The sequence below is a fragment of the Haliotis rufescens genome, unplaced genomic scaffold, assembly GCF_023055435.1.
Source record: "Haliotis rufescens isolate VD_foot unplaced genomic scaffold, xgHalRufe1.0.p SCAF_15, whole genome shotgun sequence".
Taxonomy (NCBI): Eukaryota; Metazoa; Mollusca; class Gastropoda; order Lepetellida; family Haliotidae; genus Haliotis; species Haliotis rufescens.
In genome coordinates this window covers 32,165,644-32,184,831 of record NW_025963835.1, presented here as the reverse complement: position 1 = coordinate 32,184,831, position 19,188 = coordinate 32,165,644, and the positions used below count along the sequence as shown (strand labels likewise).

The following is a 19,188-nucleotide window of genomic DNA, read 5'->3' as shown; positions in this document are numbered from 1 at the left end:
ATTTGTGTTTCTAAACAAAGATAAAATTTGATATAATCGTATCTACATGTCATTGCTTATAAAATAATTTGGTATACACATTATATTGTATTGATTTTAAAAATATTTTTATCGAAAAATAGCTATTTTCGAAAATGTTTTTGTACCAAATAATATATATAGAAACAGTTGTACAGAGAGTATTTACAACTGAAGATTTTTAACCAATCTAAAATAATCTTTCATAGGCATTTCTTGGGAGGTTGACGGATAATAAAGTTGAAGTAGACACACTTTATGGATAACAACGTGTGGCCAACGACTTCTTTATAATGCTGTAATATAGCGACGTGTCGGTATTATTCCTTATGCCGTTGTTTAGCAAGACTGAGGAAACTTATTCACTCCGAGGAACAGGTGCCCGGAAATCGATTGTTTCCGGTGAAAAAGTTTGCGTCAAATAAATCTGTTTCTGTCATTTAGAACTGATCTGTCAAGACAAAAACTAAAACAAAATGGCAATAGCCAGGCCCCCAGGAATGGAATTTGACCACAACTGGCCTGAAAGTACAGAGTGTCTGACACTAGATTTCGGACCATTTGAAACTGTTCACAGATGGAAGCAGATGCCTGAGTGTGATGAATTTGTCGGTGCCAGGTAGGCCCTCCCTAGAACAGTTCTGGACATCTTGTCAGTGGCTACTCTCGACTTATAATGTCATACTGCATACCAGTTTAACTAATACGAATCAGTCAATTATATGTATAAAATATTCTGACATGTCTGATTTAAGTTATTTTAGTTACTTATGTTTTCAAATCATAACATTTCAGTGTACATTTATATCCAAAGTTCTTCAGATAATTAAGTAGGGTTATCAGTAGGGTAAACACTAGTCGAGAGCTTTTAGTGTCTCCAACAGTCAAGACCCTGCAACACTGCAAACAACAGGAGCTTCATAAATCTGGGGGGATTCAGTGACCAACTTCAGGGGAAACTTTCAGGGGCCCCTGTTCTCAACTTTTGACTGAACTGTACACGCACAGGCTAAACACTGCTAACAGATTTGTTGTCTCATAAACAGCAATAGCCAAGTACATTTAGTAGTAGCATGAACTGTACCTTCAAAAATCATCAATGAACTTTTGACTTACTTGTTATTTTCAAGAAATGGGTTTGGGGAGTGGTTGGGAAGGGTTTATTATTTAGAGTTTTAGAAGTCCAGCATTTCCATGGTTACTAGTAATTCCATGTTCTTTTTTTAACAGGAGGAGTAAACACACGGTTGTTGCCTACAAGGAAGCTCTGTATGTGTTTGGAGGAGACAATGGGTGAGACTGCAGCATGAAACGCATGCCTCATACATGATGTCATATCCGCAACATCAAAGTTCATTTCCTAATACTATTCACTGTTAGAATTAGTTTCCACTAAGTTCAGTAACAGATGCCTGTTGTAAGATCAAGGCGACAAAATGGATCTGGTGGTCAGACATGGCGACATAGCTGATCCCATGGCATTGTATCCTAACTGCACGGGACATTGCTTAGGACGTCAAGCACGGGATTGTCTGACCCAGACTTGATTATTTACAGGCTGCCTCGATATTGTTGGAATATTGCTCTCTGTGGTATAAGACAATGAACATGCCAATTAATGGTAATAATCACTGATAATATCTGTCATTGTCTATCATGTCTATTTAGAACATTTTGTTGAGACACTAATTGTCAAACCCTGCCCAAGTGAAGATAATGAAAAGTTCACTCTTCAACCCTCCGAATTCACATTGTTCAGAGTGAGTGACTTTACTTCACTGATACATGATACATTTATCATGTTTATGCTTGTAAGAATCTAAATTATTTCATGTTCTGCAGATCCAGCTAGACACAGGCTGCTGATTTAGCTGGAATATGGCTGACCATGCAGACTGTGTCCACTTATTCTTTTCTAGCAGCTTGTAATGTCTTTTCTTTGTTTTCTTCATGTTAATACATGTTACGAATGTGATGTTTTATCTTGTTTTTGACTGCAGGAAAAATATGCTGAATGATTTGCTGAGATTTGATGTGAAGGATAAATCTTGGGGAAGGTTGGTATTTCATAGTGTCAGTCTTTATCATGTTTATTTAACCAATCAGTGAGGAAGATTTGAAATGGAAAGATCTTATTTATTGTTGACTTTCATATGCATACTAAACATTATATACCATTACTCTCGACAAGGTAGAATTATTATTTGTACCATAGCAGGGTTATGGCAGAGTTGTACACCGTAACAAGAATTTGTCTACTGGTTGCAGGTTCAGTTCTACCTGCTTGTGATCCCTGGTTTGTCTGTACCAAACACACGATGCCCATGTCACTAGTGTGTTCCTGTCATATTACCATATTCGACGTAATAAAGGCCCTGCTCTAATAAGCGCCTACAGCAATATTGGCTAGTGAACAATCCCAATTAGCACCCCTTCTGATTGATCATTGTACGCAAGACTTATATTTTCGTGTATAATACACACTCGTGTGTTATGTGTACCCTTAATTATGGGCAAATAAATTCTGGAAAAATTTATCTGTCGTATATTAACATTTCAGGGTGTAAGCATAAACCACAAAATTTACGTTCACCATTCACCAAAATAAAATTCTGATCAGAGACCCCTATTTCAAATTTGAGAGCACCCTGGGCTCTTATTATCCTCCCATATGTCACTAGTGCATTCCTCCCATATGTCACTAGTGCATTCCTCCCATATGTCACTAGTGCATTCCTCCCATATGTCACTAGTGCATTCCTCCCAAATGTCACTAGTGCATTCCTCCCATATGTCACGAATTCATTCCTCCCAAATGTCACTAGTGCATTCCTCCCATATGTCACGAATGCATTCCTCCCATATGTGACTAGTGCATTCCCCCCATATGTCACTAATGCATTCCTCCCATATGTCACTAGTGCATTCCTCCCAAATGTCACTTGTGCATTCCTCCCATATGTCACTAGTGCATTCCTCCCATATGTCACTAGTGCATTCCTCTCATATGTCACTAGTGCGTTCCTCCCATATGTCACTAGTGCATTCCTCCCATATGTCACGAATGCATTCCTCCCATATGTCACGAATGCATTCCTCCCATATGTCACTAATGCATTCCTCTCATATGTCACTAGTGCATTCCTCCCATATGTCACTAGTGCATTCCTCCCATATGTCAATAGTGCATTCCTCTCATATGTCACTAGTGCGTTCCTCCCATATGTCACTAGTGCATTCCTCCCATATGTCACTAATGCATTCCTCCCATATGTCACTAGTGCATTCCTCCCATATGTCACTAGTGCATTCCTCCCATATGTCACTAGTGCACTCCTCCCATGTCACTAATGCATTCCTCCCATATGTCACTAGTGCATTCCTCCCATATGTCACAAATGCATTCCTCCCATATGTCACTAATGCATTCCTTCCATATATCACTAGTGCATTCCTCCCATATGTCACTAGTGCATTCCTCCCATGTCACAAGTGCATTCCTACCATATGTCACTTGTGCATTCCTCCCATATGTCACAAATGCATTCCTCCCATATGTCACTAGTGCATTCCTCCCATATGTCACTAGTGCGTTCCTCCAATATGTCACTAGTGCATTCCTCCCATATGTCACTAGTGCATTCCTCCCATATGTCACTAGTGCATTCCTCCCATATGTCACGAATGCATTCCTCCATATGTCTCTAGTGCATTCCTCCCATATACAACTTGTGCATTCCTCCTATATGTCACTAGTGCATTCCTCCCATATGTCTCTAGTGCATTCCTCCCAAATGTCACTAGTGCATTCCTTCCTTATACAACTTGTGCATTCCTCCCATATGTCACTAGTGCATTCCTCCCATATGTCACTAGTGCATTCCTCCCATATGTCACTAGTGCACTCCTCCCATATGTCACTAATGCATTCCTCCCATATGTCACTAGTGCATTCCTCCCATATGTCACTAGTGCATTCCTCCCATATGTCACTAGTGCACTCCTCCCATATGTCACTAATGCATTCCTCCCATATGTCACTAATGCATTCCTCCCATATGTCACAAATGCATTCCTCCCATATGTCACTAGTGCATTCCTTCCATATATCACTACTGCATTCCTCCCATATGTCACTAGTGCATTCCTCCCATGTCACTAGTGCATTCCTACCATATGTCACTAGTGCATTCCTCCCATATGTCACAAATGCATTCCTCCCATATGTCACTAGTGCATTCCTCCCATATGTCACTAGTGCGTTCATCCCATATGTCACTAGTGCATTCCTCCCATATGTCACTAGTGCATTCCTCCCATATGTCACTAATGCATTCCTCCCATATGTCACGAATGCATTCCTCCCATATGTCACTAGTGCATTCCTCCCATATACAACTTGTGCATTCCTCCCATATGTCACTAGTGCATTCCTCCCATATGTCTCTAGTGCATTCCTCCCAAATGTCACTAGTGCATTCCTTCCTTATACAACTTGTGCATTCCTCCCATATGTCACTAGTGCATTCCTCCCATATGTCACTAGTGCATTCCTCGCATGTCTCTAGTGCATTCCTCCCATATGTCACTAGTGCATTCCTTCCTTATACAACTTGTGCATTCCTCCCATATGTCACTAGTGCATTCCTCCCATATGTCACTAGTGCATTCCTCCCATATGTCACGAATGCATTCCTCCCATATGTCACTAGTGCATTCCTCTCATATGTCACTAGTGCATTCCTCCCATATGTCACTAGTGCATTCCTCCCATATGTCACTAGTGCATTCCTCCCATATGACACTAGTGCATTCCTCCCATATGTCACTAGTGCATTCCTCCCATATGTCACTAGTGGATTCCTCCCATACGTCACGAGTGCATTCCTCCCATATGTCACTAGTGCATTCCTCCCATATGTCACTAGTGCATTCCTCCCATATGTCACTAGTGCATTCCTCCAATATGTCACTAGTGCATTCCTTCCTTATACAACTTGTGCATTCCTCCCATATGTCACCAGTGTATTCTTTCCTTATACAACTTGTGCATTCCTCCTATATACAACCAGTGCAATAAACTGTTCCAAGCTGTATTATTGTGTTCAAAGTAATCACAACTAATTCACTCACTGTGAACACAATAATGAAATAACACATGCATTTGACACTAAGAATTGTGTTCCCTCGAAAAGTGTTTCTTATACTGTATATCGTAGGGTAAAACTTATTTCTGGAAATATGTTCAACATGATCATGTATATGGAAATTCTCAATATTGTATCAATTATTGTTACAGAGAACAATTCAGGTACGCCTACAATATCCCTCGCTGTCAAGCACTGCCACATCAATAAACACCCTGCATTGCAGCATTTCATTTCTGCTTGAACAGGTTAAATAGAACATGAACATTCTGACGCTCGTAGTAACACGCTTCATCACGCTGTCAGGCAAACCATCAAATATCAGAACGCACTACCTGTCCTACCTGAACATCTGTCAAAGCTGTATATGTTCCTCTTGTACAACTGTCTTCAAATTTTGGCATTTTCTGGGTGTTCATTGAGTTCATGACTTTAGTTGAATTACTATCATGTTATGAAATATAGTCTAAAATAAAGCCCTTCAGACAACTTTATGCCAATGTCATTGCACTAGCAGGTAAGTTTTAGTGTTGATTTCAATAGCACTTTATCATGTTGGTTTTTATCTCTATCATATCCCTGTGGGGGTTACGGGTTCATGACGAGGTGACATAATGGCTCTGTGACCTGGATCCTTGTCATCCTACCTGATGTAGTGGATCGGTGCTCATAATATCAATCACTATTTTGTCTGGTCCAGACTTGATAATTTACAGGCAGCCCTTGCATACCTTGAATACTGATGAGTGTTGTGTTCACCAACAAACAACCCTTTACTATGGGGCCTAGACGACTGATGATTATCATGGCTTGTAGGACTTCATCGATTAGGGCCCTGAATATATACTAGTCCGTGTTAATCCCTGCCCAATTCTTTCATATTACCATGGTTAAACTGCCATGGCAGATCAACGATAGAAATATGAAAGAATTGGGCGTTTGTTAACTTAGTTTGAGCAGTATGTATCACTAAGATCATGATCTTAAAATAAAGTGTTTAGATCTATTTAATTTTTTTGTTTTTTTTGGTTTTATACATTTTATTTCCCCTTTTCCCTGTTACATGAGGAGGATGGCCATCCAGGGCAATGGTCACCCTCACATTCTGAAGACGATGTATGTATACATTTGGGAAAAATTAAATACAAGTATTGGAAATGGTGCCAAGGTGATTTTTAAGAAATATAACAAAACATACACACAGTCAAGTATTCAAAATATTATTCAAACACTGATCCTGGCAAGAAACAAATATGAGAAAGAGATACATAAGTTATTCCTGTTCTGCTTCTTCAAACAATATGTGATAAAAGATCCATGATTTATAAAATGTTGCTACATTACCATTTGTAAAGGCTATATTCTTCTCAATTTTGTATCTCAGACAAACATCTTTTTGAAATATTGCAAAGCAAAGATTTGTTTTTTTTAATCTACAGAAATATTATTTAATTTATTTATTGTAACCTTTCCATTGTTAGTGTTTGTTACACAGGTAAATTTCGTAGTAAGGTTGTTTACTTGAAGTTAAGGTTCGAAACGAGGCCACTGGAAACTGTGCCAAACCTCACTTTGCTTTGCTCTGACAGGAACTGCTGTGGGCATGTTGGGATTCAATGTGGGTCACATGACCAGGAAATACGTCTCCCTAAGAGAGAGAGAGGGGCGGTCGGGTAGCCTAGTGGTTAAAGCGTTGGCTCATCACGCCGAAGACACGGGTTCTATTCCCGACATGGGTACAATGTGTGAAGCCCATTTCTGGTGTCCCCCGCCGTGATATTGCTGGAATATTGCTAAAAGCGGCGTAAAACCATACTCACTCACTCACTCACTAAGAGAGAGATTATAAACTCTATGTTAAGTGACTAGAGCATGCATTTTAGGCAAGTTTTGATTTACATTTTCCACGTACCCTAAAATGATGAAGATTGGGAAAAAAACATTCAGAAATTTATTAGTCCTTTTTTTGTGAATTTACTGATACGTCAGATGGTGGTGTCACCTCCATGATGAAAGTGTGGTCGGAGAGGGTGATAATAATAGGGATACACTTGATCAATGAGGATGTATTCAATTTTGAACAAAAGGGAGCCATGGAAAACAAGTCTGATATTGCATCTATTTAATTACCTTTCACTACATGCTCTAAGACCATGAAGACAGGGGGACAGAGTCTCAGCATGATGAATGAAGAAACATTAGAAAATATCACCATATTGTCTATTTCTTGCAGGGCGTTCACAACTGGCAAACCTCCCGCCCCCAGGTATCACCACTCAGCTGTTGTTCATGAGAGCAGCATGTTCGTGTTCGGTGAGTACATGGCAACAGTTCATGGCAACGGTGCATGGCAACAGTGCATGGCAACACGTCTTCCCGAGGCAAGGGAGTAACTGACTTTAAAAGTCCAGTTTCCACCCTTCCCGAACTAGGCTGGAATTCCTGGACTCGATCGTAGCACCACCACTCGCTATTATATTACTCGAGTTATATCCCTTTATATCCCTCCTAATGACAAATACGATTCCATCGCTCATATTGCTTGCATTTGCTTCAAACAAAATGGCGACGCCCAGTCAAGACGATCTGATCGATAATCAAGATCTATATTGTAATAAAACGGGTCATGAAAATATTTGGAAAATATCTGTCTATATCCAGTTGATGGTACACATGCTTTGCAAATCCTGCAGGGGAAGATGATGGCAACTGAACATGGAGCACACATGGTACACACTGCATGGTATAATCTGCCAGTACAGTTGCCAGTGGTGACGCCCAGATTAACACATTTCTGGATAAGCAAAGTCTAGGTGCAGAGGATGTCTTTATATGTTCCCAACTGTAATTACCTGAAGCAGGGTTTCTAGAATAACAGGGTCCAGATTAGAAGGGTCTCTAGTTGAACATGGGACAGATCTAAAGCCTTAGAATAACAGGGTTCAGATTAGAAGGGTTTCCAGAATAACAGGGTTCAGATTAGTACGATTTTTTGGAATAACAGGGTTCAGATTAGAAGGATCTCAAGTACAAAGGTCCAGATTTGATTGTTTTCCAGAATAACTGTCCAGATTGGAAGGGTTTTCAGAATGACAGGGCCTAGATTAGAAGGGTCGTTAGTATAACATGGTCCAGATTAGAAGGGTCGTTAGTATAACATGGTCCAGATTAGAAGGGTCTCCAGTATAACAGTGTCCAGATTAGAAGGGATTCCAGTATAATAAGGCATGGATTAGAAGGGTTTCCACTATAACAGATTCCAGATTGGAAGGGTTTCCAGTATGACAGGCTTATATGCTTGTCACTCCAGAGATGTTGCTGTTACTCCCCACATTGATCTGATGCATGCAACTCATTCCTTGTACCGGTACCTTAAACGCCATTTCATCTGACCTTCACCTTGTTGAATGGTAACCACGTCAATGTCTCCCAGGGGGCTACACCGGGGACATCCACTCCAACTGTAACCTCACCAACAAGAACGATCTGTTCGAGTACCGCTTCAATAATGGACAGTGGGTGGAGTGGAAATTTGATTTGAAGTAAGTCCCAACGCTCACCTATCCTCTCTATGGATCTTCCCTTGACATAAAAGTTAATTAAAATGCAAAGTAGAAGCTGTTCAAAATATACGTAATCATGACAATGAACAATGGACCAAAAAAACAGGGACTGTTTTCTGCTTGTAGGTAGATTTTGTAATTAATACTTAATTAGACATTATCTCTGCGTAATTTTGGTAATCAGTAACTGCGAAACTGTGAAATACTGTGATATACACATCGTCAAATCAGAGATTAAGGTTCTGGTGTTTGTCAACAGGACGCCGGTAGCCCGTGCAGCCCATGGTGCTGCAGTGTATGATGGGAAACTGTGGATATTTGCTGGGTATGACGGGAACGCCAGACTGAATGACATGTGGACCATCGCGCTGCACGGAGACAAACGCTGCTGGGAGGAGGTGGGTACATGTTTAGAGGTCTGTTTCTGTCACTGTTTCACTTGCATTATGATTGGTAGACATATGCATCACTTTGGGCTTTCCTTCCACATCAAGCTTACGTGCTGTGATGTGTTTGAAATACTGTTCAATGTGGAGATATTATCACTCACTCATTCACTTGGTCGGTCACTCATTCACTCACTCAGTCACTAAATCGGTCCATTACTTGGTCACTCGGTCACTCACTTGGTCACTCTCTCACTTGGTCGGTCACTCACTTGGTCCGTCACTCAATTGGTCACTGGGTCACTCACTCACTTGGTCACTCACTCACTCACTTGGTCACTCGGTCACTCACTTGGTCACTGGGTCACTCACTCACTTGGTCACTCACTCACTCACTTGGTCATTCGGTCACTCACTCACTTGGTCACTCACTGGTCACTTGGTCACTCACTCACTTGGTCACTCACTCACTTGGTCACTTGGTCACTCACTCACTTGGTCACTCACTCACTTGGTCACTCACTCACTCGGTCACTCACTCACTTGGTCACTCACTCACTCGGTCACTCACTCACTTGGTCACTCACTCACTTGGTCACTCGGTCACTCACTTGGTCGGTCACTCACTCACTTGGTCACTCAGTCACTCACTCACTTGGTCACTCGGTCACTCACTCACTTGGCCCCCGGTCACTCATTCACTTGGTCACTCGATCACTCACTCACTTGGTCACTCGCTCACTCACTTGGTCAATCACTCACTTGGTCACTCACTCACTTGGTCACTAATTCACTTGGTCACTCGGTCACTCACATGGTCACTCACTCATTCACTTGGTCACTCACTCACTCACTTGGTCATTCGGTCACTCACTCACTCACTTGGTCACTCGGTCACTCACTCACTCGGTCACTCACTCACTTGGTCACTCACTCGGTCACTCACTCTCTCACTCACTCACTCACTCACTCACTCTCTCACATTTCGTCACTCGGTCACTCACTCACTCAGCTCAGACAAAAAGATACACATATAAAACAATCTGGTCATGCATATACTGAAGTTGACTGAAGCTATATCTTTACTCAAACATACAAAAAAGTCAGAAGGAATGCATGCCCAGTCAGAACATACAAACGTTAGTGACTTGTAGTGTAGCCATGGAGTATTATTGTTATTGCCATTAAACAGTATATCACATGACTAGCCATGGGTCCGGGGAGTCCTGTTGGGTACCTGGGTCCTCCTCAGTACCCACCTGACCTGAGTTACGTGTCCCAGCCCTGCTGGTCAGCTGTACTGTTGTACACTCGGGATCCTTCTTATTACTGTGTACAAACTGAGAAATCTGGAAGAAAGATTTAAGATGATAAGTAGCATCTCACCCTCGTGTCGTCTGATATCAAATATACCGCTAAAAGAAACGTGAAAAACATACATGTTGGTTTATATATGAAGACTTACTCATATACAAGATATATTAGATTGGTTCGATACACAAACAAATGTACTGGTCATTATGTGTACCGACGCTTATGAACGCATCACATGTGACGTCATAGATCCATTACTCGAGACTCACCACTTGTCTCATGCAGGATTAGCATGTAAAGTTTGGAAATCATGTGCAGCATATCGTGATATGAATAAAGACACTCTGTGGTAACCCTTGATTGTTAGTTTTGTCACTAATTGGTACACATTGGAAACATCTCTTTTTAACATACATACTTCTCTATATGTTTCTATGATTCGCTTTTCTTTTGGCGGTGAGTATATATGAACACTCGTCAGCAAGCCTAGCAGTTTTAAACTTTCAGCAGCTTGTGTTGATATCTTGATGTCAAAAGACACTGGGGTGTGATTCTGTATGTATTTGTGCTGACTGATGCTTGCAGGTGAACCAGAGCGGAGACATCCCGCCCACATGCTGCAACTTTGCCCTGGCGGTGGCGCGGGACCGCATGTATGTCTTCTCGGGGCAGAGTGGAGCCAAAATCACAAACAACCTCTTTGAGTTCAACTTTAAAGAAAAACTGTAAGAAAACCAATACACTTGTGATTTGAAAAGTTAAATTTTGAAACTTATCCTATCTCACACAGTGCATTTCCTCCCTCTTCTTTCGATCCTCCTCGGAAAATGTGCTTGAACAAAGTTTCCAGCTTCTAAAAACAATTCACCCAAACACATCCCAGCATCACTATGGTCACCATCCAAACAAATGGGTCATGCACTATAATCCTGTGCATGCCGACACCTGCCTCCTCATTCTGTTTCTTAGAGCTAACAGCCCTAAGGAGCTGTAATGCGGGATGGTGGGGAGGGCATATAGCTTGTGAAATAGGATAAGTTTATGAATATACAATTTAATGTAAAGTTAGACCAAACCAGCATCTGAAAAATGAAACTTGTCATGAATACCGTATTCCACTATGTATAAGGCAAGTTTTTCCTACCTTGAATTAGGGGGCTTTCAAGGGGGGTCGTCTTATACACAGGGTTGAAGAGTTTTGATGTTTTTCCCCCAACACAGACATAACTGTGAGCACGTAACACCGGAAATACCATGTCAACAAATCTGTAATGAAGAATGCAAACTAATCATGTAATTACACTGTCTGGTTGTAAGAACAGTTCATTATATATCTGGACTTACCTTTGTAATCTATTTTATTAATTTTATTCAAAATTTCATTCAATATTGTTTATTTTCATTTCGGCAAAATCATATGTGAAGTGATCGGAAGATCGCACAACTCACCGTTATTTACAGCAACCACAGTCATATTACCGCAATTGACGCCCTGAAACGAACTTTCGTTGATAGAGAATGGATATATATATATATCATACATGCCATACTTTGACTCGCTGAAGGTCATATTTGTTGTAGTTTGACTATTATTTGTCAACATAAAGTTTTCCCTATCGCGAGTGCGGAAGCATCGGCGGAGATTGGTCAAATTGTTCCATACAAAAATATATCCGGCAATAGCGATCAGCTGTACTAAAGTGCTACGCTTATGGTTATTAATTTGTTTCAAATATGTATAGTAAAATACTACTAAAATAACATGATATTAGAATAAAATAATCCAAATAAAATAATAGTTTCAGATTCAATTCTTTCGATTATTGTATCAAAATTCTATAAAGTTATATTATTGGGTAATTATTAACCAAATCACCACGCAATTGGGATCGATGACATGTATCAACCAAGTCAGTGAGCCTGACCACCCGATCCCGTTAGTCACCTTTTACGACAAGCATAGTTGCCTTTTACGGCAAGCATGGGAAGACCTATTCTACCCCGGAATCTTCACGGGTCACACAATACATGTTATATAGATTCCAGTTGTTCCCTGGTATGTTGTGTATCTTGTGGGGTCAACGTTTCTCCAAGGCATGTCATTCATGTATTGATGTCAAGGCTCGAGTCAAGGGTTGGCCTATATCCGATGTCGACCCAAACCCGGTAATATATGGTAATGTAAGTGTAGATTATACCAATAAAATCTAAACATTCAGTGATCAAAAGACAAAGAACTTTTGAAACTTTTGAAGAAATCGCTGGTATTTGATCCCTATGTTCTGTTTTCAGGTGGACCAGAATCTCTACTGAGCACATCCTCCGAGGTGCCCCTCCTCCCCCGGAGAAGCGGTATGGCCACACCATGGTGGCATTTGACCGTCACCTGTATGTGTTTGGTGGAGCTACGGGTCAAACACTTCCCAATGAGCTACACTGGTCAGTGCATGGTCCTAACTACACTATCAGATTTCTGACATACTTTTTGTATACAGATACTGTTCCTGTCTCCCTAATAGCTTCTGTTATTGGCAAAGTGATACAGACATGTTATGTATTGAGATATATATCACAGTACTCTTGTCAGTAATGAAACTGTAATGTTATTTCATTAATATTCAAGTGGCAGCAGTCTGATGACCACACTATATCATGTACAGCAGACGCCCATCTTCCCGAGACAAGAGAGTTAACTGACTATAAAAGTCCAGTTTCCACCCTTGCCGAACTAGGCTGGTATCATGGAGTTATATTTTGGCTGAACTAATTCCTGGGCAGGGATTTCAGCCTAGTTCGGCAAGGGTAGAAACTGGACTTTTTAAGTCAGTTAACTCTCCTGCGTCGGGAAGATGGCGGACGCCATAATGCTGGAATATTGTGTGGCGTTTAACAAGAAACATGTTAAACTGATGACTCAGTAATTAACAGATGATCATTTTGGGGATTGATAGTTTTCTTTGAGTATTCAATATGTTTTACATCATTTGGGTCTTGCCTGTTGGGTATTTTTACACCGATGGGTAAACAGCTTCATAAAATACTTGTACTTAAAATAATGTTGAAGGTAACTTCTAATTTGTATCTGTGTGTGTGGTGCCGCAAGTGGGAAACACATCACATAAACTCGCAACTGCAGTGTTTATAGGGAGAGTATGTCAGTGGTTCTGTGTGTCGAGGGGCGCCACACCTTTAGTTCATGCACGATTCAATTCTTAAACCAAAATAATAACGCTGTGCACAGTGAAGCCCATCTAAAGGTTGATTAACCTGTTAACAGTAAGTCAGACATAGCACCTTTCCTATTCATTATGGGGCGGTCGGGTAGCCTAGTGGTTAAAGCGTTTGCTCGTCACACCGAAGACCCGGGTTCGATTCCCGACATGGGTACAATGTGTGAAGCCAATTTCTGGTGTCCCCCGCCATGATATTGCTGGAATATTGCTAAAAGCGGCGTAAAACCTCACTCACTATTCATTAGGAGAGGTTGGGTAGCCCAGGAGTAGAAACGAACATTTTCAGTCCTCTAGTCCTTATAATGATAACAGAGAGCGAAACCCTTAAAATGGCAATTTATTCATGCAATAGAATTCCTGTATGTGTGATGTGTGATTCCTGTAAATAAAGCTGTATAAAGAAAAACAGGTACAAGTTGAAAAGGATGCATTGGCTTAATACATAGTGTTGTTATACTTTTGGGGTTTTGAAATTTCTCATGCGTATTTGTTTGCAAGCTAATCAAAATCAATTGGGGAATGGTGATTCCTTTTAATCTGGATCTCTGACCCATGTGGTAATTCACAAAGCACAATTCACAAGTGATGTTTGTTTTGTTATCTAGCTTTGACCTTGACTCCCAGACCTGGTCAATCACGGACCCATCATGTGACAGCCAGATCCCGGCCGGCCGTCTATTCCATGCTGCGGCTGTCGTCGGGGACGCCATGTACATATTTGGGGGAACGGTGGACAACAACGTCAGAAGTGGGGAAATATACAGATTCCAGGTACGTCCAGTGTCACGCACAGCTCAAAGTTTGTCACCTTTTGGATTAGAAATAGATATATGATGAAGGGGTTAACCTTTTTGGTTATGTGTGCAAGGCGTCCGACCACGGGCTAAGAAGGTCCGTGGTTCGAATCCCATCACGATGTTATGGCCGCTACATAACCATGCTACATATTCTACAGAGACATGTCCTGCTGTTTGTACTGAGCTGAATATGAATGTAGAAATATGAAAAAAATCAAATGAGTTTCATAATTGACCGTTTGTCTTTACAGTTTTCCAGCTATCCGAAGTGTACTTTACATGAAGACTATGGCCGACTTCTAGAGAGCCGACAGTTCTGTGATGTAGACTTCATTGTAGGATCTGTGAGTACCTATTTCACAAACTTGTCGAGGGAGAATCTAGACTTTTTTAAGTCTGTTTCACAAATAATCTTTTTTTATAGTCATGCGAGATAACTTGTCATCCTAGATGAGCTCTTGGCTCCATCCGGCTTACTCCATCACCTGTAACGTCCCATGTACAGCAGTGGAGTAGGGATATTGCAGACAGTCACTGTAGCCGTGTGATGGCAGATCTCAAACAACAAGTAGTTTGTGTTATGAGATGGCCAATTTAGAACTCAAGTTTTTCTGGGCTTAAAGAAATTAGGTATCACTTTTATTTGAAGACAAAAGAAAACCCAAACAATTTGAAGTGTTAATTAAGATTTGTGGCTGCAGCACAACAGAGGTAGTGCCAATTAGTCCAAGTAGCTTTGTTGATACGGACTGGACAATATTTACTAGGCCCAGGCTTTGGTCAAGTAGGTGAGGTACCTGGTATGGCATGACAACTGCAGGAGGCTTTTTCCATCAGTCTGAGCAACACTGATATTTGTCTTGTAGGAAAATGTGAAGATATCAGCGCACATCGCACTGATAGCAGCACGGTCTGGATGGCTGCGAGACAAGACAAAAAGTGCTGGATGTCTGGTAATATCATGTTTAATTTGACAGTATCCTTCTTAAGTTCACTGTATCCTTAGGAAAAGTTTGAATAGATAGATGTAGTTAAATATGATTAAGTTGAACAGCTCGGAACTGTACGTCAAGTGAAGCATATTATGAGACAAAACATTTGCCTGTACAAGACCATAGTTATGATGTTTTGTTGGGGGCCATAAAAATTATGTTTTTGAAGGATGTAAAGATGGACTTTCCTTGATGATCGATTGTCCATTTTCTGTCTTCATCTTGATATTGCAGCTTGTAAATTTTGCCTCGGTGACTTGGTTGATTGCATGTCTTCATACCCCAACAGCTTTGACTTTTCTCATAATATCAATCACTGGATTGTCAGGTTCGGACTATTACTTACAGGCCGCTGTCATATACAGTGGTCCCTCGCTACAATGCTACCAATGGAGTCCAAATAATTTGTGGGCGTTATAGACGATGAGCCGTTTAACCGAGGCGGAGTCGGAGGCGGGGGAGCGCGCTCGGCAAATCTCACCATCTTTGCCTTGTCTCGCACATTGCAATGTTGTTGTTACCGTTCATAGTGTAAAAATATATATCCATTATGTTTTCGCCGTTGGTTATTATTTCCAAGCCTTAACTGTCACATTCAATGTGAATGTAGTCTACTTACATGAAAATATTGATCGATAATGGTAGTAACAGACGCTATGAGTGAAGAGCCAATCACAATTCATTACACAAGTACAGAGTGTTTCAGTGGCATTGATTGGTCATGTTGCTTAAAATATGGAAAACAAGAATATTTACATGTGCGCATTCATACACATTCATACAAATATAGATACACATTCAAGCCAGATTAATTGGTTTGATACGGTTACTTGATCTGAATCAAAAAGAATGACCGTCGTGTTGTGACAGCAACATGTGAGTTGACAGTGTCGCCTCAAATTGGATTGCCCACTAATTAAGAATATAAACTTCGCTTGTGGTTCTCTTTTATTGCATGCATGTGCTTCTAAAATCAAAGGATGTATAGTGTGAAAAGTTAACTAGTAGAACAATCGTATTTCCGGGACTTGCCACGGATGTTTTCAAACAGATTATTAGAACTCCATTCAGCGATAAACGGTTGATTATGCAATGAGAGGTGTTATGTGAACAACGAACAACAATACAATCATGTCTGTGTAAAACTCTCAGTATTAAAAGTGTACATAAATTTTGGGAGCCATGCGTTACCGCATTACCGTAGTAACCGAGGTAGCGCTTTATCGGAGAGCACAATAGCGAGGGATCACTGTAGCTTGGATGCTGCTGAGTGTGGCGTTAAACAACAAACAAACAAATAGTGCATGTTTGGAAACTGAGACAATGTCACTATGTTATTTGGGTCATCCTTCAGTTAGAGTGTTTTAGTTAGTTAACAATCAGGGTGTGTTTAAGGACTGAGTTCAGATTTCTTTGACTGCCAATATGCCGAGCCTTCTCCTGACGTGTTCTTGGAATCACTGTTATTGTAGTTTGGTTCATTGATTTATAAACAAAAAGATGAAGGCGAAACTGTATTAATACTAGTTGCTGCTACTGCACGATATTAAGTGCATGATACCATGTTGTTGTGAAGTGTGTACATCATGTGATCTCATCCTAGCAGCAGTACGGGGAGAACAATCGGCTCGAGGTCGCGCTCCCGGACGCAAGTCCCAACGCTTTTGAGATGGTGCTGTCCTACATTTACACTGACAGAATCCACCCCACAAAGAAAGGTATATTGACAAGGTTTCATAGGAAAATCATTCTGTGCCTGTAAAGTTGGAATATTAATTATATACAAATAATCTTTAAGGGGTATAGCCTGCATTTAGACAGATGTATTGTTTTTTATTGTTGTCCTCCAGTATTTGTCTTTTCATTGATGTTTGCCCTGCAGGTCAGGAACCTCACAGTAATGATGTTATCCTCAGCATGATGGACGTGTACAGGCTCGCACTGCAGGTCAGTCTTCTCATGCTTGGAGTGAGTGAGTGAGTTAGTGAGTGAGTTGGGTTTAACGCCGCTTTTAACAGTATTCCAGTTATATCGCGGCGTGTCAACTTAATGTGGGAGGAAAGCCCGAAGTGATGCAGGTCTCAGAAGTTTACCACTTCGATGAAACCCACGAGCACGGGTATGGTGCTGACAAACCTCGAAACATAATCGAGGCGAACCGGGATTCGAACCCACAATCATAGGTTTCTGGCCTGCTAAAGGGACGCAACTCTGCACAGCGAATTGCGGCGCCTTAGACGACTGGGCCACCTGTGCCTTCCCATGCTTGGAGTGAGTGAGAGAGTTGGGTTTAACTCCGATTTGAACAGTATTCCAGTTATATCATGGACTGTCAGCTTAATGTCGGGGAAAGCCTGAAGTAATGCAGACGTACTTTGGTGAAACCCATTCATGGGTATGGTGCTGACAAACCTAGAAACATAATCGGGATTGAACCACAGTCATAGGTTTCTGGCGTACCCAGGGGAGGCAACTCTGCACAGCAAATTGCAGCACCCTAGACGACTGGGCTACCTGTTCCCCCGTCATGCTTGGAAGTCTGATATGGTATAGAGAATCCACCCTGAGTGTCGTTGGGTATCAATTGTATCAACACGAGTCAATAAGGGTCGAAAACTAAAAGGCTTTATCAATGAGTGTTGATTTGGTATCAAACGATACAAGAGTGAGATTCTACCTATCATCCAGAATCATTTTTCAACCTTTTCAGTTTTCAAACTGTAATAACCAGTATCTTCAGTGTAAAAAATACAGCTAACCAACTTCAGTGGCAGAGAGATTAGTCATGTCATTTGATTTTGTCGGGATTGTAACCGATGACATCATAATGAGCTACAAAGCATTGTGATTCAATTTCACTTCAGCAGTATCAGCAGGAAGCCAGTTTTGGATGATAAAACTGGTTCTTAGGTAAATACTAAAAGGCGACTATGCTTGTCGTAAGAGGTGACTAACAGGATCGGGTGGACAGACTTGTTGTTTGGTTGATGCATGTCACCGTATCTCAATTGCGTTGATCGATGCTCATGATGTCAATCACTGGATTGTATGGTCCAGACTCGATTATTTACAGACTGCCGTCATATGGCTGGAATTTTGCTGAGTGTGGCATTAAATTACAAACAAACAATGCAATACTGTCAAACAGAGGATGATGGCATGCTTGTTATAAAGCTGGTAAGATTCAGGCGGTTGCAGTGTTTTCCCTGTCATCCTCGCTCCTGCTATCAGACACAGGGGGCACGGGTGGCCCAGTCGTCTCGATTCACTGTGCAGAGTTGCGTCCCTTGGGAACGCCAGAAACCTATGATTGTGGTTTCAAATCCCGGTCCCCCCGATTATGTTTTTAGGTTTGTCAGCACCATATCCGTGCTCGTGGGTTTCACCGAAGTTGTAAACGTCCCACACCTGCATCACCTCGGGCTTTCCTCCCCAATTTAGCTGACACCCCATGTTATAACTGGAATACTGTTACAAGCGGCGTTAAACTCACTCACTCACTCACTCACTCACTCGCTCACTATCAGCCACAGGCTTTTTTGGCCTAGATTTGCAAACTGCTGAAACATAACTGTGATATTGAAGATAGTGGCTATGAAAACTGTGTTGACTGACTTTTGTTTGTTGTCGTATTTTGGGGGCAGGAGCAAATAACACTGAAAATCTGTAATGGCGCTGTCTATCATTTACTGAGAATGGCGTCACCCAGATACACTGATGGCGTGATGATGTCACGCC

General features: G+C 41.2%; 1 protein-coding gene across 3 annotated transcripts in view; it reads left to right on the top strand.

The window, feature by feature from the left end:
• The first annotated feature begins 198 nt into the window (after positions 1–198).
• LOC124132036 (leucine-zipper-like transcriptional regulator 1) overlaps positions 199–19,188 on the top strand; it is a 34,146-nt gene continuing 15,156 nt past the window's right edge. For 2 of the 3 annotated variants that reach the window (XR_007221072.1, XM_048396474.1), the window contains exons 1-13: positions 199–637; positions 1,249–1,311; positions 2,019–2,075; positions 7,399–7,478; positions 8,599–8,707; positions 8,988–9,126; positions 11,014–11,153; positions 12,721–12,867; positions 14,267–14,432; positions 14,710–14,802; positions 15,325–15,411; positions 17,054–17,168; positions 17,333–17,397. Coding sequence is in view for 2 of the 3 variants with exons in the window: in XM_048396474.1 (XP_048252431.1) it covers positions 495–637; positions 1,249–1,311; positions 2,019–2,075; positions 7,399–7,478; positions 8,599–8,707; positions 8,988–9,126; positions 11,014–11,153; positions 12,721–12,867; positions 14,267–14,432; positions 14,710–14,802; positions 15,325–15,411; positions 17,054–17,168; positions 17,333–17,397 (1,404 nt within the window). In the remaining variant the exon portion in view is untranslated. The remainder of the gene's footprint in view (positions 638–1,248; positions 1,312–2,018; positions 2,076–7,398; positions 7,479–8,598; positions 8,708–8,987; positions 9,127–11,013; positions 11,154–12,720; positions 12,868–14,266; positions 14,433–14,709; positions 14,803–15,324; positions 15,412–17,053; positions 17,169–17,332; positions 17,398–19,188) is intronic. The other variant, XM_046495617.2, reaches the window with a different exon arrangement.